General features: G+C 36.9%; 1 protein-coding gene across 1 annotated transcript; it reads left to right on the plus strand.

Annotated features, from left to right (window-relative positions):
• Positions 1-688: 688 nt before the first annotated feature.
• Positions 689-26,922, plus strand: opn8a (opsin 8, group member a). The gene is made up of 4 exons (XM_088909394.1): positions 689-776; positions 19,743-20,036; positions 21,341-21,672; positions 26,590-26,922. The coding sequence occupies exons 1-4, from the start codon at positions 689-691 to the stop codon at positions 26,920-26,922; spliced, it is 1,047 nt and encodes a 348-aa protein (XP_088765520.1).

The raw sequence follows: 26,922 nt of genomic DNA on the forward strand, positions 1-26,922 counted from the left end.
ATTCACAAAATATTGTCTTGCCTTATCTGTTTATGTTTCTGTGCTCTTCTGGTTTTATGGTGATATTCTGACTGAGAATAGATTGTGTCTGCACCCTTCAGAGACATGAAACGCATGTTTGATGTGTCTGAACAGCACAAAGCACCAGTAGTACTCTTGTAAGTATGCAGCATTCTGATGTGTCCTAATCATGTGGGATGAAAATCAGACACTTTTTTCTGACACCAAGCTGAAATTGCTAAAAGCTGTTATGCAAGACACAACCTCTAGATGCATTTGTCCAGCCAATATAATTACCCTGGACAGATGCTGTCAGAATGAAGCCTTCTGTGTGCACCGTAGACTACACCAAAAGCTTCCAAGTCTTTGTGTGTGCTGCAGTACTAGTGTAAGTAGTCTAACAGTGAAGAGCTGCTGCTTGTAAATAATGCACGTTCACATACAGAGTATAGAGATGTGAATCATATTACATGTTGAATGCCTGACGTACACTTCTGCTTGACTTGGTTTGTTTTGTGTATAGGAATAGCTGATCTCTTCATTTACAAGGACTTTGGGAATCTAAATGTGCAGATTTTAAGCTCAGTTAAGTTTGATTCTTTTCTATTGAAAGGATGAACTCTGTAATGTGAAAATGGATTTTTCTAAGTGGAACAGTTTTCTCCTCTAATAGAACTGCAAGTTTTCAATGTGTTCTTCTGAAATGGATGATAAATATACATCCAAGCTGTCTCCGGCTTTAGACTATGGAGCAGGAACGTTTCTGATAGTAATCGGTAAGTAAATACTTGGATTTTCTTTGGAGATCAATAAGATTGAGGTCCATAAGGCTTAAACTGAAGTATTTTAAGTCATAAAAGAATATTGTTTTAAAATAAAATATCTATTAATTGGAAAAAAAACTGTAAATCCACAATTAGTGCAATACAATACAAAAACATTACTTTATGAGAGCATTTTCTGCTTTCATTTAAAGGTAAAAGTTATTTCTATTAATGATAAGAAACAATGGTAAGAAAGCTTCATGGCTTTAAGTATTAAAATATGTTTTTATTATTGTTGTAAGTGATTGGGTCAGCTTACAGACACATTTCCATTTTCATTCTTGTAACGTAAATGCTTTTAAACATCGAACCGGACATGGACAAATATTTTATTCCTAAGTAATTTAGAGACTTAAAGAACTATTTAGGCTGTTCCTAGTGGTTGCTGCCTGTTGGAATTTTACTTCTGTGCTGTATTACTGATATTCTTTAACATTTTCTAGTGACAAAAGAGAAAAGCATGAACTTTAGTAGACTTAAATGCTTTCTCCAATGTAATGTGTTTAGGTTATTCAAACCTCTCTTTCTAGCCAGCATCAGACTTGGAAAAGTCTTGGAAAATTCAGCTCAAACATTTAAGTTCAAATATTTAAAATAAACGGTACAATATTTTGTTTAATACTGCGATTCCCCTGCGGCTGTTTGGCCAGCCTATTTTTTTTCAAATAGCTATAAAAACTGATAAAGACATCTTTCTCCTTTTTTATTTTTACAATATACTGTGCACTCTACAAGTTTGCATCGTCAGTTTTGATGATCTTTTGCCACCTGGCCACCAGCTGACACCATTTACATCTCCAAGTAAAATTGGAGCTCTAAGCATAATCTTTCTCTTCATCAAATTGTCAATATATTGTTAATTCACATGTCTGAGCCTAAAGTCTTCATAAGGGTTGCAGAAAGAAACATTGGTGATTAATGTTCTGAGATTGTCATTGGTGATTAGTGTCCCTGATGTTAGTTTTATGTTTGTTAGGTTTTTTTTCATGTTACGTACAGTATTTTGGTGTCTATAGTTTACCAGTGATGTGAAATGTGAAGTGTTTACCTGGTGTTTGTTAAAAAAAAACACATCAGATAAAAAATGTCAATGGAAGGATGAGACAGAATGGGGAATTGGTCCCATGAAGGCAAAAGTGCTGTGGAATATACAGTATGATGTCTAATTGCTCAAGAGTTTTCTTTTTACATTTTCTAGACAAATTCTACACAGTAAAAATGCTGCTGCTACATATAACTTATTTTATTACAGAGGAACAAGTAATAGGTTTATTCCATGTTGAAAAGAGAAGAGAGAAAACACAACATTTTGGCACCTGAAGAAGGCTTCACAGCCGAAACGTTGTGTTTTCTCTCTTCTTTTTTTCAGCATGGAATAAACTTATTACTTATCCCTTTGCAGACTACACATGCTGACGCAGCTACCCACCTGAATTATTTTATTACATATAACTAATTGATTTTTTGCTTTTGAATCTTGCTCAGCTTGTATAATTTACTCAGCTTTAAAGAATTATTTACTTTTTTCTGAAAGTAAACTCATATTTTATTTCCACTTTTTCCACAAAATGTTACATTCCACTTGGCATGTCTAGAAGAGGATTTACAGTAAATGGAAGTTATTATCTAAAGTTAAAGGGAGGGAAAACAACGACAAGTTAATCACACACAGTTGTTCCTAGTCACCATCATTACGAAATCAGCTATAGTCCAGTATGTATATTTTAAACATCACATTTGTCTCAAGCATTCCTCCCCCACCTCATCTCCACCTTGTTGCACCTTGGTTGGTTCCTTCTGAATGGGGTTTGAGCCTCTTTGTCCTGTGGCCAGGAGGCTAACCATTAACCAAGCAGGTTAAGCTAAATCTATCTCGGCAAGTATTCTCAACATTCATCAAGCATTCCATTCAATTCTTGGATGTTGTATTCCCTAATGAATTAAGGATTTCAATTAATTAATTTTGCATTCATTGTGCGGTTTCAGCCTCAAGAATCAAGCAGACAGGTGAAGGTTTGGAAGCTTTGTTTTTTTTTGTTCTTTTTATGAATATTTTAACCTGCAGTATCCTCGCTATCTTTTAATAGAGAATAGTGTAACATTCATGATTTAATCAGTATTTCCTAACCAGGACTTCCAGGTGTCTCAACTGGTAAGGACGTCACGGTGGAGCTGTAATTATGATCTGTACTTTCATTAGCTGAATCATGACTAGGGTATCTCAAGTGACAGTGCATGGTTTGCCAAGTGAGTTTGATTTCAGTCAACGTTTAATCAGGCTGACCATGAAGCATCACTCTCCTCTGCTCCCTTTCTCCCTGTGTGGCTGGCACTATCAGGGACAACTGGTTTAAGGAGGCTAAGTATTCATAGCAATGTCAATTTTTGATCTTTCACTGTCAGCTCTTAAAAGCTCCTATCATAGTGAAGCACTAATGAGGAACATGAGCTGGCTTTACATCATCATGAGACAGGTTAGGTTTACACTACTGATGGTGTGTTGCTGCAATAGTAATCCTGGTCAGTATGAGAGGAAGCACAGGTTTCAAACATTTGCCTCTGTTCTTGGCTGAGATGGTGTAAAGCTACCATCTGTGGGATCATGACTGAATGCCTGTAATTCTGAATTTCACTAAAAGGGTTCACCTTTGCCATCCAACTTTTCTTGCACTATGGGCTTGAATAAAAGGAAAGTGGTTTCATTAGAATAGTTTGATCTATAACTTCAGAGTCTGAACCTGAAATTCAGATCATTTACTGTAGCTCTTTCTTTCACTTCTATTGAAATTTTGTACACTCCCATCCACCCCCAGTTTTGGTCTGATAGTGATGCAAGTCTGGTAAAAGCACAGGAATGCATTAGGTTGTACGCATGGTTGCTCTAAGTAATGAAAACATCAGGTGATGGTTATTCAGAAAGTATTTTCGAATAACAAATTACAGTAATGGCCATTGCACATCTGGTGTTTTGAAAGACAAAGATTAACTACACTGTAATTCCATCAATCAGTTGCAATCTATTTTGCATTCTCTGAAATGGGATGAGGGATTCTTTCCTGTGAAAACTACAATTCAAAATGGCACTAAATATTTTTTTCCAAATTGCTTGAAGTTTCAGATCAAATCTGGTCAAATTTTAAAAGCTTACAGTAGAAAACCACTGCAAATAGCAAACAAGTAGTTTTGTCTGCAATATTAAGGGGTACATTCCTACCACAATCCATCTAGAATATATTTGCCCTGATACAGTATAGTGCTATCACATCAGCCTCTGAAAAGTCATAGGATGAACAATCTTGAGTTCCTTGATAATTTGTCCTTGTATTTGTAATTCCAATTCTCCCAATGCACACAGACAAAGCCATGATGTGCTGAATATTCAGACATACAGCAATACACACATTTCTTAAAACACCTCAAAGCTTTTTGCTGAGCTTGGTTCACAAAACAATAGTTTTTTTCTCTCAAAGCTGGATTTAATTATTATTTATGTTTTTTAGATTAAAGTACCTTTGTTCCAAAAACAGAGGACATATTTACTGTATTGCTTACAGTAAACCTAGGTCTTTGCAATATTCTCTTTTTATACCAAAGGTAGTTTAAAGACACTGAACGACAATTGATAAGTTGCGGTTCATGTAATTTTCTATTTCGGATGGAAACAGAGGGTTGAATTTGCATCACAGTTTTTTCTTTATATGTCCTAAATTATTAATTTTTTGGTCAATCCAACACAGTCAGGGGAACATTTGGATTTTCAACTATTGTTTTTGCAGCATTCATGACTGAATCAACCAAGGGTCTTTGCAAAAGGCTCACTTCCATGAATAATTTTAAATAATTAATTAAAGTGCCTTATTTCCAAAGAACAGACTACATATTTACAGTACTATATTGTTAACAGTATGTCTAGGTCTTTGCAGCAAAGGTATTTTAAAGACCCAAAACTACAATTGATGGGTTTCAGTTTTAGTAACAAACATGGCCTTGAAAAATTGTTCAGTTAAAGCTCTTTAGAACGTGGAACTTAGAACTTAGAACTGTAGAACAGATGGAATTTTCCATGGTAGAAATGTGTCAAAAGGACCTTATGGAAAAAAAACATTGTAGAGCTTATTTAGATAGACACCACATTTGTAGCTGCTTACTTGGCCTGTAATTAAAATCTTCCTTTTTTAGAACAATGTTTCCTAGGTACTGATTAATATCAAGCTGTAAAAATCTAAAACATTGACGACTATCCATCTATTCTCAATAACTGTTTAGTCCCAATACAGGATCAAAAACCAGAGCCTAATCTAGCCAACAATGGGCACAAACCAGAATACACCATAAACCGGAAGTCGATTTAAAGACACACACATACTCACAGGGGCCAGTCAATGTAAACTGTGGTCTTTGGATTATGAGATGAAACCAGCAGTCCTGGTGAAAACTCATGCAGACATACAGTAGTGAGAACACGCAAACATCATACACAGGTACCCACCTCTTCCTGGCTAGTTTTGAATCCCGGACCCAAGAGCTGTAAAGTGACACCTTTAACTACTATTACCTTCTCAAAACGGGTGCCACAAATTACTGTACATTGCACAATGCCGCACACTGCCAAATGCATTCACATTTCAGCTGTTGGTTAGACTGCAGCTGTACGAATGGTAGGGATTGCAGCAGCTACAAATCCTTACGAATAAAGTAAGGAATTGACTGGTTGCTTATGTTTTAATATAATGATCTGTAACTTAAAGAATAGAAGATGTGTCAAATTAGTATTGTGGCAGCTAAAAAGATACTATTCCTATCTGTGTGCATACAGAAGATCAGATAAAATATGCAAAACAAACTTAAGGGAAACAAAAAATAGGTGATTGTATTCAAATGCCAAAATACCTATGCACTTAAAATGCTGAAAAGCCCAACTTAGAGAATAAGATGCTTATTTAGTTTAAGTGAAAGATCTTAGTTTCAGTGTGAAAATTCATATTATGTTGAAAGGCTATATAAAAGGTTTTCAATGTACCTTAGGGCTTATGTTAATCGTAAACTCATTATTTAATTTTTCAGATCTGAAAAACAAACATCTGCTGCCAGGATGAAAAAAATCCATATTAAATTTTGAGACAGTTAGGACAATTTCATGAACATTTTATAGAACACCTGTGTGATATGATTTCTTTGATTTTAAAGGGGATGGAAAACCAATGACATTTAGAGAATCTTAAACTTGAACTGTGGATTCACAAAAGAGAACACTGCAGAAATACAGCAGAGGGCTGGGGTGTATGGTTCTTCACATAAGGAAAATGAGTACTGACCTTTAAAGTCACCTGAATAAAGTACAAAGAATACCTGGGTACTTCATTGCTTGGTTTGTGCAGTAACGTTTTCATTTGAATTGGAAGAGTGGGACCATGCATGTCATTTGTGGGTCAGTGGTCCATAGTGTGTAACTACTGATGCACATCAAGCTGACTGAGCCATTGTAAGAGGAGATTGCTGGTTGGTGTCCAGTTTCTATCAGACCGAGGAGATTGGACAGTGGACTTTGTGTCAGGATTGTAGTCCGTCCCCCTTAAGGGCGCTCCGGCTCTTTCACTTTGGACTTGATTTTGTGCACCTGCCCCCTGTTTCAGCCTCCTCCCAGCCCACCTTAAAAGCCAGACGCCCACTCAGTTCGGGGCTCTGCATTGATTCCCGTATCGTGCGAGCCCGGGACCTGGATGCGCCTGGCTTCGTTATGGTTTTATTTCCTGTTTCTGTTCCTGTTCCTGTTCCTGTTCCACGCCAGTTCCGATCCAGTTCCTGTTTATAGTCTCGGATGGACCGCCCGGCTTTGGACTTTGCCCATTTTGGATTCCCCATTTGGACTACTTCTGGATTGTTTGTCCCGGACTCACCTTCCTGGACACCTGCGCACTTTGGTCACGCCCCCCGTTTTCATTCCCGACTCCTGCATGCCTTTTTTCCCTGTGTTTTCTTCACTCCACCCCAGATCGTGTTGTCTGCATAGGGCCCTGAAAGAACTCTTTTGTTACACTTTGTGCTTCACTGGACTGTAAAAGAGAAAGCGGGATTGAGCTGGTTTACCTTGTCAAGCCTGTGATGAGACCAAGGACACAAGAGGCAAGCTAGGCACTTTCAAGCAGTTTGTAACCACTTCTTAACATTGGCCAATTAATATACTGTACGTACAACAGGAGTGGTTTTCTGATTTCTTTATTTTTGTAATATGGTGTTAATTTCTTACATTTCTAATAATCTTCTAACTTTTTTTTCTTTGGAATAACTAATTTAGAAATAATTCATCTCATAATTCAACTCTATCTTTGCTGAGGACTGAGTGACAGTGGTAAAGCTCTACCATACCTGTCCTATCAGTGCCACCCTCCCTTACTCTGCACCTGGCAGAGACTACAGTATGTGGGACTCTTTTTGTGCAGCTCACTCAACTAACTCTCTGATCCTCCTGCCATTATTTTTGATTATTGAGCTGAAAATACAGATTTTGTTTTTTTTATTTCTAGATCTTTAAATATACTGCATTGATGATTTTGTATTTTCCTTGTCAGTTGATCTAGTGCTGGTATTGGAATAAGACAGAAAAAAACCAAGTCATAATTATCTATGCGGCTACGAAGTGCAAATTATTATCGTGCAGTTCTGAAGCAATATCAGTTGTGATTTCTAACCAGGTGTCAGAAATTCTGGTTCTTGAAAAATTTCAAAATTAAAAATCAGAATGTGCAGACCACATTATGGAATCACATCATAGGTGAAAATATTGGGAAAAGCCATGACTAACTACAATGCTTTTGAATTTCAAATACTTATCTCTCTCTGTTGCTTTTTTCCAATGAGGTTGTTTATGTTTTCTGGGGTAATTGCTTAGAATCACAGTGAATGATTGACTCTCTGCTATGCATAATTGTCCATTGTATTTCTATACAGTATATACTGTACAGCAAAAAGTGGTTTAATAGCTTGAACAGACTTCAGATTTAATGGATAAAATCTTTTAAAGGGAAATGAGTGCACTAGTCAGAAATACTAGAGCTGCCTCACTAGAAAAGGAAAATGCACAAATAATAAAACAATTATAAAAGTAAAAAAAATATAAAACAAAGTAAAATGAAATACTACAAAGGTTTAAAACTCAGGAATATCAATGGTGCTCTATAGGGGCAGGTCAAAAGATGAGTGTTGTTTATGTTTCATATGTTTCATATGTCATAAGAGAATTTTATACAGTATGATAACAACTCATATAACAACCGAAAAACTGAAACTGAAAAGAGCTTGTTGTATATTTATGATAAAAAGGCACAGGACAAATTTTCAATGATCGTGATATTTGCAAGTGTTAATAAATAAGTCAGCATTTCCAGAAATCTTATATTAATTTTTTTTTCTTATATAATGAAATTTGAGGGTATAAATAAATGATAAATGATAAATAAATAAATTTATGACAGACATTTGGCAATAATGGACATGACATGACATGACACATTGACAATTAGTCCATTTAACCAAGGGTTTACTGCAGTCATAAAATCAATAGAAAAAGTAATTCAAACTACGATTTGCACCATGTATTGGTAATTGGTTATAAATATTTTTTTGTTAATTTCTGTACAACGGGAGAGTCCTGTCCCGGTCTTGGAGCTAGTGAATCTGCAGTTTTTCTGGGTCTCATTAAAGCATCAACACCTGAAGGCCTGTCAGAAGTTGTTTAATTAGTCCAATAACAAGCTGCCTTGATACCAGTAACATGATGACGTGTTAACTGTCATAAACCGACTTAAAGCTGAAAGGAAACCAGCTGATAAACTGGCTCTTCAGGATCAGGGCTGGATAACCCTGAATAACCAAATGGTTTTCTGGTATCTAATTAGACTTTATAATACTTTTGTTTTTCGTGTATTCACATGTGTTTGCATGTAGCCTAAAGTGAAGGGTTTTCAATGGATTATGTGAACAAACATTACTCACATTGAGGTGAAGTAAAAAAATAGTGTAAGCAGCTCAGAGAAACAGAGTGAAATTAATAAATAAGCTAAATATCAGAGGAAATATGAGGCATTTATCTGATCATGAGTAATCTAGAGATTGTCTGACTTTGTCAAATAAGCGTAAGAAAGAGTCTGGTTAAAAATTTTGACCTTCTACTGTGTTTTTGAATAATCGGTTTGCATGCCCTGCAGTTTTTACACTCAGAATTAAAATTCACTTTAAAATTTCTGTAGGCTGATATGTACTATAAATATGCATTACTTTGGGAAAAATGTAGTCTCTTGATACTCATAAGGTTGTTTGCAACCCATATTTACAGTATATGTGAGTTTTTATGTTTTTCTTATTTTCACAGAGAATATTTGTCTTGTAAGAAGTACCATTGCTGTTACAATCCACTGCAGCAGTTAACTGACAAATGCAGTAATATGTACAGCAGAAATCACATGCCTACCTGTTAATGTATTGCTATAAGATTCCATTCTTTAGTATTATTTACTGTACTGTATGTGTCACTCTGTCTTAGCTGCTAAACAAAGTTTGTCTCGTCATATGAATCTACTGCATTTAGTAGAAAAAATACTTCGGTAACTGAATAATACGACTATAATGAGAAGCACAGAAAATGCAATAAGCGAGTATTGAAACCAATCATAATTGTTTGTTCCGCCTAGTGAACACTATTTTAAGGCATATATATTTCTATAGAGAGTTAGTAAATCTTTTTGGTGAACATTTTTTATTAAGACATACCCACGAAGTAAAACAATAATATCTAACCATAAAATGAGTGTAAAACCCCAGATCCCAAACCCTTTCAATCCCAGTGCCACTAGGAGAGCAATGCACCTCACACATGAAATGTACTGTACCTCATCAAATGTCAGCCCAAATCAAAGACCATCATAAAAGACAACACAGAAGAGAAAAAGAAATGCCAAACGCGTCAGAGACAGACAAAAAATAGCTTTGTAATACCTGCTGTTTAGTAGTAGTCATTATCAAAATGTTGTTGTTTTTTTCGGGATATAATCTGTTATAATAATGTATGCAAAGTTTTTCAAATTAATGTTTTCCATTCAGGGCTGTAATGACCAGGCTGTATTCTGTTAAATGAAGAAGGTTGAACATCATTAAAACCTTAAAATCTGCAAAGAACATACAGTATACAAATTAAAATGTGCTGGTTGTGTAAGTATTCATTCCCCAATTACTATGGGTCCCCAATTGCTATGCACAATGGTATGGTGTCACTTTGTCCATTCTTCCTGGAAAACTTGCTCCAGTTCTAACAAGTTCGCTGGGGATCAATGATAGACTACAGTCTTCAAGTCTTGCTATAAATTTTTTATTGGATTCAAGTCAGTACTTGAAGTCAAGTCAAGCACATTCAGTCTCGACTTGTCAAACCATTCCGGTGAGGCTTTGGCCTTGTGCTTCAGGTCATTGCCCTGCTGAAATGTGAAATTTTGACTAGTTTTTATTTTCTTGGCTGGCTCAGGAAGGTTTTCCTCTATGATTCTCCTGTAATTTGTACCATCTATTTCCCCACAACACTGACATGTTTCCGACTCCCTGCTGATGAGAAGCATCCCAATAACATAATGCTGCCACCACCACACTTGACAGCTGGGATAGTTTTGACCGGGTTATGTGCTGCAGTGGGCTGTTTCTAAATGTAAGGCTCTGCATTTAAACCAGAAAGTTCAATTTTTGGTCTGTCTGACAACAAAATCTTCTGCCACATGTCCACAGTATTACTGAAATGCTTTGTCGCAAACTGTGTTTCTTGCACTCTCTTATACAGGTCAACTTTGTGTAGATGCTAGATTATTGCCAATGCCTGAACTATTTCTCTTTCTCAGAAACAAAAAAATATTTTTCAATTATTTCCCACAGTCACTCTTGGCATCGCAGGTGTATCCCAAACTTTCTTCTTGTTCTACTGCTAACTTAGTAAGGGTAGTGTGATCTAGGTAGTGTCTGAAAGGTACAATTCTAAATGATAATCTGCAATGTTTAAATTTTCATGTAATCTTCTTGTTTTGTGCTTCTCTACCATTTTAACCCCTGACTTGTTTCAAAAGCTCCTTAGTTTCTTGATTGGTTAGGTATTGTATATCACTTTGCATTACTGCTCTGTGGTTTATAGAAACAAATTAATTTACTCTGAATTCAAGTTAAGCCACCTTGATTACACACACACTGAGACCATTACATTAATTTTGTGACATTTCAAAATAATCTTTTGCACCTGATTTAAACTTGCCATACCTAAGGGCTTAAATATTTATGCAATTTAGAAACATCTTATTATCTTTAAAGTCTAAATTATTTGTAGAACATCAACATTTTTCACTCAATCAGTTTGGAATAGGTAGTTTTAATTTTGTCATTTAAAGACACTGCATTTAAGTGTGCATTATCTAATGTATGAAGGAAGTGTATAATTTAGAGGTCTGGTTAAGTTTGTGTACAGTAAAATGCTAAGATCCATAAAAGCAATATACATCTATATCTCAAAACAGACAATATATGGATTTCATTAATATCTTATTTGTAATATTATCAGCAGAGTGTTCAGTGTTTAAGACTTATAAGGAATCACTGCAAGAGTGTATCGGTATTCTTAAGGCAGTGAGTTTTAATCAATCCTGCACTGTCAGGTTCTGAGGAAGATGTGCTGTCTACACAGCTAAAAGTTCAGACCCTCTTAACCAACCAAAGCACTCAATACATTATTCACCTGCCAGAGAATTTATTATTTAATTTATCACTTTTGCATCTCACTGCAGATCTGGCCACGGCCCTCCTCTTCATAGTGGACTTTACTTAATGATAAGAGGCATGTCAAAAACACTCACTGTAAATCTGTGTTACTATAACTCTAGCAGTCTCTTGCAGTGCTTGAAGGAGAAAGTACAATATTTCAGGATCTAACAAATGTATGGATATTGAACAGACATAGCACTCTCGTACTGTGTTGTTTCTGTAGAGAATAATCTGTGAAGACCTGATTGAGAGTTATGATACATAACATGACTACTCTGACTACTCAACTACTCTGCTGTGGTAGTAAATGTGTACAGTATATGAGTATTGTTGACATTTTAAGTAGCTGTGCACTAGCACTGTCAGGATTCTCTGCTTTTAGACCATGACAAGCAATAACACAAGCCTCAGGAGATGCACAGAGAGCAATTACACAAAGATATTGATAGTACTTACACATCATAAATGCTCCTAAGCATTACATTTCTGGTCCTCAGAGTTCTGAAAGGCGCACTCAAACCTGGTGTTTATAGTGCTTTTCAAACTCGCTTGCTTAAAAAGATTCAGATTCAAACAAACACAGGGATCAAAGAGAGGGGGTAATGTTTGAAATCATCCTATCACTCGGCCACACTTGTATTGCATTTCAATGAGATCCATTGAGAATAAGGATTTTCATTTGGGACACCTTTCAATATATTTTATTACCAAACTGTGAGCAACATGAGAAACTTTGCTCCGTTGTAGATTTTGTTTCTTTGGAATGGGTACTGTAAATTATTAGGCTTATATATACAGTATCTGTTTAAAGTAAGGATCCAGACACTGTAAAGTTCAAATCTGCACCTTCTCAAGGGGAAACTCATCTGATGCAATTCCACAGAACATTACATACATGAGAATGTAACAGGAGCCGGTCCAGGCTCTTCTGAAGTGTAGTTCAGGATCCTACGCAGATTATATAATCCAGAAGTAAGTGGAGAAGAACATCAGGGAAAGCTACAGCAGGATTAGGATGGGTTGACGGTGATCCAGTGCTCAGGGGGCCGTGGCAAAGGCAAACAATCCAGGCAGTACAAAAGGGGAAACCGGGGAGCTGTCCAGAGTCCAGAAACTGGGGGATTCATCCGAGACATACAGGGTTAAAATCCAGAACGGGATCCGGAACTGGAACAAGGAGTTAAAACAGAGTAATGAGACGAGGCGCTCCGAGCCCCGGACTCAGACAATCAGGACTGCGGGGAATAAGGCCTGCCCTTGGACTACCCGTGAGCCCAGGGAATAGGCAAGCCTTGTGGCATCCATCTTCCAATGCTGAGCAAGGCATAGCGGGAGCACCCGCCTTAAATAATGATGGACAATCAGGGGGCATTGGAAGGACAAATAATTTCTGTGAACTGTAATGTTATGCCTGCATTCTAATGTTGCATATTTCATGGTTTACATGTACTGTTCAGCACTGTGAAACATCTGATATCTGCATAAGCACTGAACATAGGTATATCTAAGAAAACTGCACAAGGCAGTCCTTGATTCAGCCAAAGAACTTGTTTATTTTGTCTGTGTATTTATGGACCCGATAACGTTCTAGGTTATAGAGGAATCTGAATTATTATTATTTTATAGAATCTGTAGTCTGTAGAGTCAGGGTGTCTATGGACATATTCTATGACACGTGAATTAAATTTGTTTCAGTAGGAGTGTTCTCTTATGAAACAATCTGTGTTACTTTTTCACTGTAAGTCTGTGTTCTTACCAGACTTTTACTGCTTATGACTGTGTAAATTCTTATAAATGTGAAATGAACTAAAAGCAACTACAGGAACACTTTGAAATAATCCCCTTTCCACTTAAACATTATTTCTGTACAAACCAAAAGTGGAATTGAGCCATGACAGCTCAAAAGGTGACACCTTCAAAAAGTTCCAAAACATCTTTAATTACCAAGTAGCCAAGACCTGGGTATAACATTAAACCTGAATAGTCTGAATAGTCTTCTTCAAATTGGTTCTGAGTTTATGTGTGGCAAACGGAGGAAATTGAAGTCAGGACATATCTAATTTTGTAATAAAAGTAAGCTCAAATAGTATATTGCTAGACAAATGTTCAAGCACTTGCATAAGAGTCTAAGGAAGGCTGTATTACTTAATTCTAAATTTGATTTAGAACGACAGGGACCATTTGGTTTACTGATTATTGATTCCCTGCAATATTGGAGGCAAGCTTCAAAGACAGGTGTTCATTGTGGCTTCAGTCCCATGATTCATTTGCTTGCATATCCATTTACCATTCATATGAATACTCTAAATCAAATAATTTATTAATATTTAAAAAATGGAACAGAAAGATTTTCTTTTGCCAATTTATATACAGTACAGTATCAACTATTTTGATTATCTGTTGAAGCTCAATTCACATTCCATATAAACTGTTAATCACTCCTACGTTCTTGCCAATTGGAAGGGCTCTTCTTCCACAATTAACAAAATCACTAACATTTACTAGCTTCGTGGAAGTGTGACTTTAAAATATTTAGATATTCAAATAAAACCGTTATGCATGTAGACTGTTTTTTCCTTTGCACGTACACACAAGATGGTTTGTATCTGTGTCTCTTTAACAACAATCATTTTGCTTTCAACTATAAAAGTAAAAAACAGACAAACAAATCTGTCAAATTGAACACGCAGCAAAAAAGGATAAAATATTTGTTTTGTTCTTAAGGCTTTATTCACCTTCACTCACCAAAAACTGGACCTGAGTAGATTTTCTTATTGTAATAAAGTGCTATGTAAAGATGTAATCACTTTCATCCCCATGATGTTTATGGAAGAATTCATTTTGTAAAACATGTCCTCAAACATATAAACCATGTCACATGAAAAAATGGTTATAAAAGAAGTACAGATGATTGCCAAACTCTGCATTTTCTGTGGGTACATTTATAGTGGTATCAAGGAATACTGAAACTGGAGCTTTATTTAAAGTGATGTGTGTGACTGAGAACTTGTAAATATTCGAGAAAATGTGCTCCCAATAGAATAACCTAAATGCAAATACTTACATATGTTGTTTTCTATATTTTCTGCTATAGGTTTAATTTGTGCTCCAAGAAAAAAATTAATGTTGTCATTTCTAGTCTGAGAAAAATGAAAACACTAATGGAATGAGCTGATTGCAGATCGTCTCAAATATCTGCACTCAAGAAACCCTACATTTCTAAACATCAGGTTAACATTAAAAAATGAAACAAAACTGCACACATATTTTTTAAATCAAACCTAACAAAAATGTAAGTTATATATGTGTAGTGTGCTCTCACGAGGCACCAGTTCTGTAAGGGTTTGGGCATTTACTGGGACAATTATTAATTGTAGCAGTAAATCACAAAATTGATTCTTTTAATGGCTTTAGAATCCAACCTTGCGATATAACTCAACGCACACACACAGGTACTAATACATGAGGATACATTTATTAATACATAGAATATGCATGTAAACCTAACAGATCTTATCGAGAGGGTTATCAGAATACAAAAGGTATATATTCAATCAGTTACGAAGAGTTACATATATCAAGAGGACATACGTTCAGTATATCATTCATTTAGACTGTTTCGTAAATGAACTTGGTTATAACTTCTACATTGGATACTCAAAACAAGTACATAACTCTTAGGAATTAAATTGATATCAACTGGTTGGGATAACAATTGAATTCTCAAGCTGTAATGCATTGAAGTTGAATACTCATCCAATCTCTGGGGATTCAGATCTCCTGCGGGCCCTCTGGCTCCGTGCCAGGCTGTTCTGTGCGGCATGCGACGGTGCGCTGCTGATGCTCACTGACCGGCTAGTTAGTGTTGGCTTTAACTAGCAAAGTTTGTGCACAGGAGAAAAGATGACTGTGGGTCCCAGCAAGTCAGGAAGAGGACCGGTTCGTTCCTGATGAAGCGCTAGTTCTGAATAGTGATTCAGCTGTCCACAGTTCCGACCTGTTCACGAGGCTTGCTGCTGATGCTAACCTCAGGTGGATCCTCGGGTTACTCTCTGGCAACCTCCGTTCTAGACTCTTAGAACAGAGGAAAGTTCTGGCACTCGGACACACTGGCCGTTCCGTGGTTGTCCGGGCTGAGTCTCAGGATGGTCAGGAGGAGCACTGCGAGAATGTCCTGCCCTTGGGAGCCTTTCTGCTCCTGGGCCGTCCTGCCCTGGAATTGTTCTTCCCCTTTAGAATAGTCTTTCGAATTTCTTAGAATTTCTCCTACAGGCTCTCTGTGTTGCCTGTTTTTACCTGGAGGAACTTCAGCTCATTCATTGGCTGAAAGTTTCATGGGCATCAGAGTCCCACGTGGGTTACTCGGCCCTACCAGTCCCTGATTGGTTGATCAAGGTGAGATATGAGTCACTTACTCCTGACACTTAGGAATGCAGTCCAGGTGTCCATCTGGCACTCCCTAGACAGATAGGCGCCAATGGATGACCATTGATCATGATAGCCAGGCTTAGCTAAGTGCATCCCCATTTGGGAGCTGTCCCTTATCAAAAGAAAACATCTTTAAATCAGCCTGCATGAATAGTTTCTCTGTGGCTTCACCACAGAGATGAACAGAGAAATGGGGCCTCATTTGGAAAAGCACAGCAACACTTAATTCTGTCTTATTAACAAGCATTGCCGCTACATATGTAAGCTAATGTTTAGTGCATTATCACATGCTTGTTTGCACAAAGAACATCTTAACAAAATCACTATTACTTTAATACTCATCCATCCATGATCACAAAGCCGCTTATTCCTGCTAAAGATCTCAGCAATTCGTTTTTTTTATTTTCATAGCAATTAAGAAACAATCCTCAAAACTCTACATTTGGTTTTCTAAAATAGACATAGTGAAAGTAAGCATCATTCTACAAGCTTATGAATCATATCACAATCCACGCCCTTTTCTTTGTACATAGTATAACCTCAATCCATGAAATCTGGCGTGTAAACAATGTAATGTAGTGCAGTCTGATTTAAAATCCAAGTAACCTACTTCTACACTAACAGTCTCATTTTTTAGCTATTGGCATTTTGAACTGTATCTCTATTACTACTTGACTAAACTAAAACAGAGCCAGAGGCCATTTTGAAAGTACATACCATTCATACCATAGAGGAAACACCTCATGCTCAACCAAGACAGAATGTTCAAAGCAAACATTCTGAGGCCTGGATTAAATCAAACTCTGAACCCATTCTCCACCTGCAAACTTCAACACTACAACAGGATGATGGCTTCCCATTTGAAAAACACAAGAAGACTCTGGTAATTACGAATACCATCACATAGTAAGCTTATTTATTATAGGTGGGAGTGTTAAAATGAAACACTATGAGTGCTATTCAAATCTTTAAATCTAATGATAAGATACATATCATTAATTTAAATACATAAACATCCATCCACTTTCTAACTTCTTTATCAAGTACAGAGTCTTGGGGTGAACTGAAGCCTAACCCAGCAAGTAATAGGCACAAGGCAGCCAGGATGGGACACCAGGACATTACAGGCTACACACAGACACAAACTTACACACACTCACACCAGAAGTCAGTTTTTTTGTTTAATCTTTAATAAATCTAAAGATAAAATACACAAAAGTTTTTTTAAAGTTTTTTCAAAAGTCAATTAACCTACTGTACCAGCATGTCTTCAGACTGTGGGAGTAAAACAGACCACCAGAAAAAACCCACATAAATATGGGGAGAATATACAAACTTCACATAGATAGCAACCCAGGAGTTGAACCCTCCAGCTCTGTGAGACAGCAATGCTAACCACCATGCCACCTGTCGCCATGCATAAACATATCTAAAATAATTCCATAAACTGGGGCACTTTATCCAGTATTCAAATCAAGAAAGTACAGGTATGTTACACAGCTGGAAAAAGTCTGTTAGAATGTATATATTTATTTATACTGAGAATTAATTTGTACATTGAGATTATTTTAAAACTGGTGTATTCTAATCCTTTAATTCTTAAATTCTTTAGGTTACCTGCCAAACTATGTAGACTGGGAACAGATACCCTTAAGTCATACTAAATGGAGGGAGATTAATTTTCTTGGTTTCATGCCACATTTTAAAGACTTTTAAAGAGACAGAGATGTAGAGAAACAAAGAACCAAGTCATCCATCTCACATGAGACACAGGGCCAAACCTGAAACTCAAAACAATTTACTGGAAATGTTTATTAAAATTATCATAACATCTAGAATGTAGCTATCTATGATCTATCAATTTCCTCAAACACATGAAGCTCTACAAGACTTGCTGTGCTGTGTGACTTTCTCTCACAGCTCTATAAGACTTGCTAAACCCTTCAGATGTAGCCCAATGATATCCATCTAGCAACACAAGCAAAAGGTGCAGAAGACAAACCACACTGTATTCCAACATTTTAGGAGGATGACAGAAATTGTAACTTATATGTACCTTGCTAAATAAGCTTTATAATCCCTACCCCATTTCCTATTCTTCAGTTTGTTTCCAATATTTAAATTCCTTTGTTGTGTTGTCCTGCATACATTTTTACACTTAACTTAAACACTTGATTTGATAGCCATCGAATTTCACAGATGTCGGGAACCTGATTTGTAAACAACCCTTGGAAGAAGGAAGAGGGATTAAAAAAGAGCATTTTACACTTCTCATAAAAGCTATTTTAAAGCAGAGCTAATTTGCAAACAGCAAAGAGCCTTTCCATATAAAATCAATATTTATTTTAAATCCAGTTAAATAGAGTGGTCACCACTTGCAGCTGATCATGCCACCTAGTAATTTAAATGGTGCCAGGACTCTTAACTTCATGGTCCCCAGTAAATCAAACAGAAAGGCCCAAAGGAAAAAAAGTGGTCCTGTGGCACCACTGTCACAAATAAATCTAGTGTCCTGGGATGCCTCCTTCTACCAGACTGAAGAAAGGGACAAAAGACCTACTGTAGTAGTCCCAGACCTGACAGTCCTAATCACTACGTCACAAAATAACCCTGTGGCTAACACTTGTATAGGCCCTTCCTGACCAGTGCTGAGGTCAAAAGAGACAGGTGGGAGTGCCTCTGGTGATCACAGGGGAGTAAGCAGGCCCAACAAGTCTCCTTGTTCCTTGTCCTTCCTATCTGTCCCAGTAGTCCAGTGAAACAGTAAAATTACACTGTTCAAAAACCCGTTTTTGCTCACTATGCAGTGGTGGGGCTCAAGCCCTAAGTGTGAATTTTTTGGCACCAGCGCTCTGCTCTCTGAGCTCCAATGTTTCTACCGTAGCAGAGGTTTCCTGTGAAAGACTCTTTCCAGTGGTCTCCCTGTCCACTCCCTAAACAGAATTCAAATGGTCCAAAACTCTTTGACTTCTGACACAATTAAAGCTCTGTGACCACATCACCCCAGCTCTGACACATCTGAGTATAGCTTCCCATTACCCAGTGCATGCAGTTCAAAATTGTATTTTTAACATTTAAAGCCATTAACATTTAACATTAAAGCTTAATATTTAAATATTAAGCATCTCTCATTACTTCCTACTGTATGTACTGAGCAGAGTTTTATGCTCTGCTAAGGCATATCTTTTAATTGCACCTTCTTATAGGTACAGTACAAATGTCTTGGGGCTTGTGCTTTCAACTGCCTTCCTTCACAACTCTGAAACTCACTTACTGTCAGCTGAGAAATGTAAACACATACAGTTTTTAAATCTAGATCCAATACATTGTCTGTTTAGTCAGGTTTTTCATTGTTGTCTTTTTTCCCCTTTCTACATTGTTTATATCTATCTTTATTTCCTTATTTCTGATTAATGTTATTGATATTTTGACTTTGTTTATTTGATATTTTTGTTTTTACCCTATTAAAGTGCCCCAAACACTGTTGGTGTGCATGGGCACTGAAATAAAACCTTGTAATTCTGTGTTATTGTAATGTAGCTCATTGCAAAGCCCACTCTGTATACTGTATGTCTGTGTATTGAGAGGGAATGCATGATAAAATCCAAGGCTACCAATTTTATTCAGGGCTTACAAGAAAATAGGCAGAGACTGAAACCGGTATGAACTAGGGAGATCACCAACCCTCTTTTCTTTGCATTTCAGCTTTCCTTTCCATTCTGGGCAATGGTGCTGTCCTCGCCACTGCTGTAAAGAGGTCTTCAGTCCTGAAGGCGGCTGAACTTCTCTCTGTCAACTTGGCTTTAACAGACATTGGAATGGCTCTCAGCATGTATCCTCTGTCCATAGCCTCTGCCTTCAATCACGCATGGGTTGGCGGTGATCCGTCCTGTATCTATTATGGCTTAATGGGCTTTTTTTTCAGTGTGGCAAGCATCATGAATCTGGCAACTATGGCTGTGGTGAGATACGTTATAACCAGGACACCTCGATATTCAGGTATGTAAACTTGAAAACCAAATACAGAAAAAAAATAATTTGAAATTCCTGTTGTGTTTTGATAAATATGGTAATGAGAGCTCATGTATTTGTCCGTGTATAGCATGTATAAGCAAATAATAGCCATGGTTCACTTCACTTTTCCAGTCTCCAAATCTAAGTATGTTTTCACTGTAATGCAAATTACCTGCTGCACCTTACCATCATCGGTGGGACAGGTGCTTCTTTGAAGGAATGGAAATCCATGGGTGTGAAGCACTGAGGTGGGTAAATCACAGACGCGGCTGGCCAAGTGTAGCTTAGAATCATCATGCAGCAATAGGATGCACTGATGTAGCAACCCAGAGCCATTTTTAAATAATGGACTCCTAAGGACATGTGTCACTAGTAATGAGTGTATGATCACATTGGCAAGCTGGCAGCCACAGGTGAAAGTGTGGCATTACCACAGACAGGTGAGAAGAGTCAGAATGGAGTAGAACTTGGTGTTACAGCACTCCTTTTATTTCTTTATCATATTTAGCATTTTTAGCTCTGTTTCCTTCATTGAAATATCCTAATATTACCACTTTGAAACCACCTTAGACACAGCAAAACAGAACCTAAATCTGAGCAAAATGTTGCAGAAAAATCAAACGTTTCTTGAAAATGTGTCTATTCAGGAGTTCTCCTTCACTTTTGCTCTCTACTATGTTTCTACGGTTATAAATACCAGTAAGTCCCTTTCCTGCCTTTCATTCATCATTCTGTATCCCTCATCCATCATATTTCCAATTTTGCAGCTACCCCTTGGTTAATACCTCACCCTACTTCAGTTCCTAACTTCCTTTTCTTACAGCCAAGTGGTTGACGCTCAGCCAAGTGGGTTAAAACAAAGCTTTTTGTGCTAACTTAAAATAAGCATTCCTAAATGCATTCTACAAACATCTGCTTATTGGGTGTTGTTTTTCCCCGTGAAGCATATTTATTAACCACGAAAAGTCATAATTAATAACTCTGTTGAATAACCTCTAATTTTTTATATTGTACAAGTTCAGAGATTTGAAAGATTATGGAGCATTTTTTTAAGTGTTTTTATGAATTAATCGGAAATGAATGTGTATGAGAATCAACTGTGTTAACAGAAACTGTATAAGTATACATAAAATGTGTATAAAAAACTAAAATATTCTCCCAAAATGTTGACCTATATGCTGTTACCTGATATTCAGAGTTTAACATTGTTCTATACTAGTTCATTAAATGATTGCACTAAAACTATTGTTCTATAATTCAGAACTAAACTCCTACTGTATGTCTTTTAGGTAACAGGTTTGACAAGAAGAAGATTTACTTCATGATTCTTTTCATCTGGCTTTATGCAGCACTCTGGGCTTTGCTTCCTGTGTTAGGATGGGGACACTATGGTCCTGAACCCTTCGGCTTGTCATGTTCTGTTGACTGGGCTGGGTATCACAACTCTGTCAATGGAGCCACTTTTCTTCTGAGCATGTTTGTGCTGTGTACTGTGTTCCCCTGTCTGGCCATTGTGTTGTGCTATTCTGGGATCGCCTGGAAACTTCACAAAGCCTATCAAGCAATTCAGAACAGTGAACATCTTCCCAAGTCAAGTAACCTGGAAAAGAAATTCACACTGGTAGGTTTAACATTTATATGTGTTTTTTTGTGAAAATGCTGAGGACAATCCATAATGAGTGGAATGTATGAAGCAGGGGACATACAATAATAATAATAATAATTTGTGCTTAAATCAGAATATGCAGGCTATTTATGTTCAAGAGTGTTCTTGTTGCTATTGACGTCATTTGTATTCTCAATGCAATAACCCAAGAATTTAAAATTGTGTATAAGTTGTTAATCCAGTTAAAATATGAATAACATTTTCATGTTAACACTAATCAATCTACATTTCAATTACACTCAATCAAATCTATTCTTTTAACAGAAGATAAATGGTGAGTGAGCCTGTGAATAAAACTAATACATGGAAAGAAAATGCAAAGAGTAGACAAGCAGTTATAGAAAGTACTGGAAGAAATAGACCATATATTACAGTTGTCCAAATAAAAAGAATAGTTTAGTCAAATGATGTGTACATTCAAGTATACAGTGGTGTGAAAAAGTGTTTGCCCCCTTCCTGATTTCTAATTTTTTTGCATGTTTGTCACACTGAAATGTTTCAGATCATCAAACAAATTGAAATATTAGACAAAGATAACACAAGTAAACACAAAATGCAGTTTTTAAATGAAGGTTTTTATTATTAAGGGAAAAAATGAGTCTTTTACAGCGCTGTGGAGGAATTTTGGCCCACTCATCTTTGCAGAATTGTTGTAATTCAGCCACATTGGAGGGTTTTCGAGCCTTAACCGCTTTTTTAAGGTCATGCCACAACATCTCAATCGGATTCAGGTCAGGACTTTGACTAGGCCACTCCAAAGTCTTCATTTTGTTTTTCTTAAGCCATTCAGAGGTGGACTTGCTGGTGTGTTTTGGATCATTGTCCTGCTGCAGAACCCAAGTGCACTTCAGCTTGAGGTCATGAACAGATGGCCGGACATTCTCCTTCAGGATTTTTTGGTAGACAGCAGAATTCATGGTTCCATTTACCACAGCAAGTCTTCCAGGTCCTGAAGCAGCAAAACAGCCCCAGACCATCACACTACCACCACCATATTTTACTGTTGGTATGATGTTCCTTTTCTGAAATGCTGTGTTACTTTTACGCCAGATGTAATGGGACACACACCTTCCAAAAGTTCAACTTTTGTCTCGTCAGTCCACAGAGTATTTTCTCAAAAGTCTTGGGGATCATCAAGATGTTTTCTGGCAAAACTGAGACGAGCCTTTATGTTCTTTTTGCTCAGCAGTGGTTTTCGTCTTGTAACTCTGCCATGCAGGCCATTTTTGCCCAGTCTCTTTCTTATGGCGGAGTCATGAACACTGACCTTAACTGAGGCAAGTGAAGCCTGCAGTTCTTTGGATGTTGTTGTGGGGTTTTTTGTGACCTCTTGGATGAGTCGTCGCTGCGCTCTTGGGGTAATTTTGGTCGGCCGGCCACTCCTGGGAAGGTTCACCACTGTTTCATGTTTTCGCCATTTGTGGATAATGGCTCTCACTGTGGTTCGCTGGAGTCCCAAAGCTTTAGAAATGGCTTTATAACCTTTTCCAGACTGATAAATCTCAATTACTCTGTTTCTCATTTGTTCCTGAATTTCTTTGGATCGCAGCATGATGTCTAGCTTTTGAGGATCTTTTGGTCTACTTCACTTTGTCAGGCAGGTCCTATTTAGGTGATTTCTTGATTGAGAACAGGTGTGGCAGTAATCAGGCCTGGGTGTGGCTAGAGAAATTGAACTCAGCTTTCCAAAGATGTGATAAACCACAGTTGATTTATGTTTTAACAGGGGGGGTAATCACTTTTTCACACAGAGCCATGTAGGTTTGGATTTTTTTTCCCTTAATAATAAAAACCTTCATTTAAAAACTGCATTTTGTGTTTACTTGTGTTATCTTTGTCTAATATTTCAATTTGTTTGATGATCTGAAACATTTCAGTGTGACAAACATGCAAAAAATAAGAAATCAGGAAGGGGGAAAACACTTTTTCACACCACTGTATATATGAGGAAATAAACATAATTACAGTCAAAATATTTGATGATCCATTTTTTTTCTTTTCAGATAGGAATTTCACATTTTGGTGGATTTCAAAAGGTTTAAATGTGTCCATTTCGTGAAGGTTTGAAATAAAGATGAAATAGTTGATTTGAATGATGGCTGTGTACGTAATATTAAAACAAAGCAGAACTGATGCTTACACGTAATGATTGCAGGTTACGAAGGTTTTACATCTCCTGACGTTGTCTAAACTAAATTTAAAACATAATCACATTAAATTACATTCTGATTGGAGAAGTAGATTACTGTATATGTAAGGAAACCTTGAGTGGGAAAGGAAAAAAATATTATATAAACATATTTGCTTTCCAGACTTTCCTGATTGGATGCATGCATTATGCATGAACAACAGCATAAACAATAATCAATATAATTATATATTGTAGGAATTATCTAACCATTCGGATTTCATCTGTGTAGATTACACTGACATACATAGTATACAGCTAAGATCATTTCCATGACTTTCCATGCTGTAACAATGATGTTTAACAAGAAAGTAATGTGAATAAAAACAATTCTGTATATGATGGAGCTTCTGCATCAAGTGCAACAACTTTGCACCCAGTAATACACTCAAATCTAGTATATGCATTAAAGTGTTCCGAATTGGCACATTTCCAGGTTATTTAATCTGCAGAACTATTTAAATGCACTGGAAAAGCACCCTGCTGTCATTCAATGCACATAAACCAGCATGTAAATATATCCACAGGACGCTGCAGCATTCCTCCCTGACATTATACACATGTATTATTAAAATCACTAGATAATTAGATTGGTTGCAGTCTTGTTTCTTTTATGTTCAAGGTGCATGTAAAAGCTGAAAGCTAGAAAAAAATAGCTTTGTAGTCATTTTTGTTGTGATTACTGCTACGAATATTATTATTTTGTCAGACAAAATTTAATCATGATCACTTTACACAGCAAAGATTTACAATGTCCCAGGGCAAAAAATGGCCTGACAGATAATTCAGCTGTATTTCTTTCAGATAAAGAAGATAATGTGACGCCTGTCAGTAAAACTATTAGCTTGATTTCAAAGCTTCCCTACTATACTGTACTATGTCTTTGTAAATGGTTTGTTGCACTTATTAGAAGTACAAAACACAAGCACGGTCCAAAAGACAGGAATCCATATTCATGACTAAAAGCCAAGTGTGTGCATGATGATGAGAATACAAACTCTGCTGCCTGTGTGTACACATACTGTACAAGTAGTATACTGGAAGTCAGCCATTTGAGAATGAGGAATTTGGTAGCTAGCCATTTAAAATAAAGAATGCAAAGGAAGAGAAAAATGAAGGGAGGAATTATGAGGAATTCAACCAAACCCTGATGATCATGCTGGTCACAAAGACATTTTAGGATATCTTGCCTATCTTCTCTTTACCTGTCAAGAGGTACCACAAACCACAACAAGGCCTTTCCCTTTTAAGCTGTTATATGGTTTTCATGTGACAGCACCATGTGAGAGGAGATACTGTACTAAAGGAAACTTAATATGGCCATCATCCTGGAAAAAAAATGTGATCAATTGTATGTTTCAGTTAAGCTTTAGACTTGGCCAATTAAAATATGGAAAAGACCCACATCTCTCACAAGAGGTGGTAGATCCTTCTCCAAGAAAATACACGTATGAATCTGGAGAGTACGTGCTGCAGCTGGTATCCAAAAATGTACAGTGAAGTTTTTTTGTTGATAAGTCAGGCTATACTGACACAGCAGAGCACATTTTTATTGGAGGAATTGCAGGGCAAGCACAACGTGAAAGTTTAGCTATTTTGCAGTGAATTTTGCTGCCCAATCATTAGTATCAAAGAAAAATGGAAGTTTTCAAGAATGTGAGTGCCCTGGAAGCCTTCAAAGCATGATGACAGGTGTTACTTAAAAGTTTAGAGAAATTTAGATATTCAGGAAACATTTTATACACTTTCAGTTCACTACAATACCTTTTGTGTTATACACTGCACCCACAAATTTCCAGAGTCCAATGAATCAAGAATTGAGAGCAACAGAAGAATTTGATTCAGGTATTTGGGTGGAACATCTGGACAGTGTGAGCGAAGTGGTGACATGGAAAATTTAGTTCCAAGAAAATTTGTTTCACACCTGCACTAATAAATCATCAGACATCTTGTTCAGTGAAACCTTTTGCATCTATATCTTTACCTATTGCCCTATACCACTAACACACACGTCACTCACATGTTCACTCTGTAAAGAAGGCAAATACCATCCAATATTACAAGGTGAACACTACTAAAGTTAAGTATGTGTAAAATCTGAAATCTTTCCAGTGAACCAAATAAAAAGATAAGCATGGATTATCTACCTATCGCTTATTACCAGTTGCATACATGAAATTATACAGTATATGTTTTCTATAAAAGCTTTCCCACAAACAAAGTGTGGACAACTTACACTAAATTATTCACGTGCTTATTGTGGTTATTAGTGGGAGTGGCTTATTAATGTATCATTCATTGTTAATATAAACTCCTTATCATCGGGGATTTTTAACTGAATTGAATTTAACTGTATTTTATTATAAAATAGCTATAATAAAAGCAATAAAGGTCACAGATTGAATTTGGTATAAGTTTTCCAGTGATGAAATATTCTAATAAAGGAATTTAAGGACATCTTAAGTTCATCTTAATTAAACAGCACAGGGTTTGAATTCAAGGTATCCACTTCTTGGGTAATCCAAATAAAAACACTTTCCAGACAAAGAAATGCTAGAGATCATTAAATATATGGAGAATACACTTCACATCATGGAACACAATGCTTTATGGAACATATTTTCACTTAGAGGAAGGTTAAATTGAACGTGCGTGGTCAGTTGTTTTGTTCTTTGTGTTTTCAGATGGCTGTTCTCATCAGCACTGGATTCATTGTTTGCTGGACACCCTATGTCGTGGTCAGTTTCTTGACAATGTTTCAATCTAAAGACAGTTTGACGCCTGTGGCGAGCCTGCTGCCTTGCCTGTTTGCCAAGTCCTCTACTGCGTACAACCCTTTCATTTACTACGTCTTCAGCAGGTCCTTTAGAAGGGAACTTAGAAAGATGAAATGTTGTTGTGGCTTCCGAGTCCATCTCTCCAAGGCTGACATTTCTGCCTCGAGCCACTTCACAGTAGGCGGAAACTTGAGAGATGATGATGCCAAATCTGCATCTGCAAAAAAACAGCACCAATAA

This window comes from Atractosteus spatula, chromosome 2 (assembly GCF_055471065.1).
Source record: "Atractosteus spatula isolate fAtrSpa1 chromosome 2, fAtrSpa1.hap1, whole genome shotgun sequence".
Taxonomy (NCBI): Eukaryota; Metazoa; Chordata; class Actinopteri; order Semionotiformes; family Lepisosteidae; genus Atractosteus; species Atractosteus spatula.

Coding starts and splice junctions, on each gene's coding strand:
- opn8a (XM_088909394.1), top strand. CDS start 689: ATGTGTTCTTCTGAAATGGATGATAAATATACATCCAAGCTGTCTCCG. Junction 777..19,742: donor AACGTTTCTGATAGTAATCG/GTAAGTAAATAC, acceptor TTTGCATTTCAG/CTTTCCTTTCCATTCTGGGC. Junction 21,673..26,589: donor TGGAAAAGAAATTCACACTG/GTAGGTTTAACA, acceptor TTGTGTTTTCAG/ATGGCTGTTCTCATCAGCAC.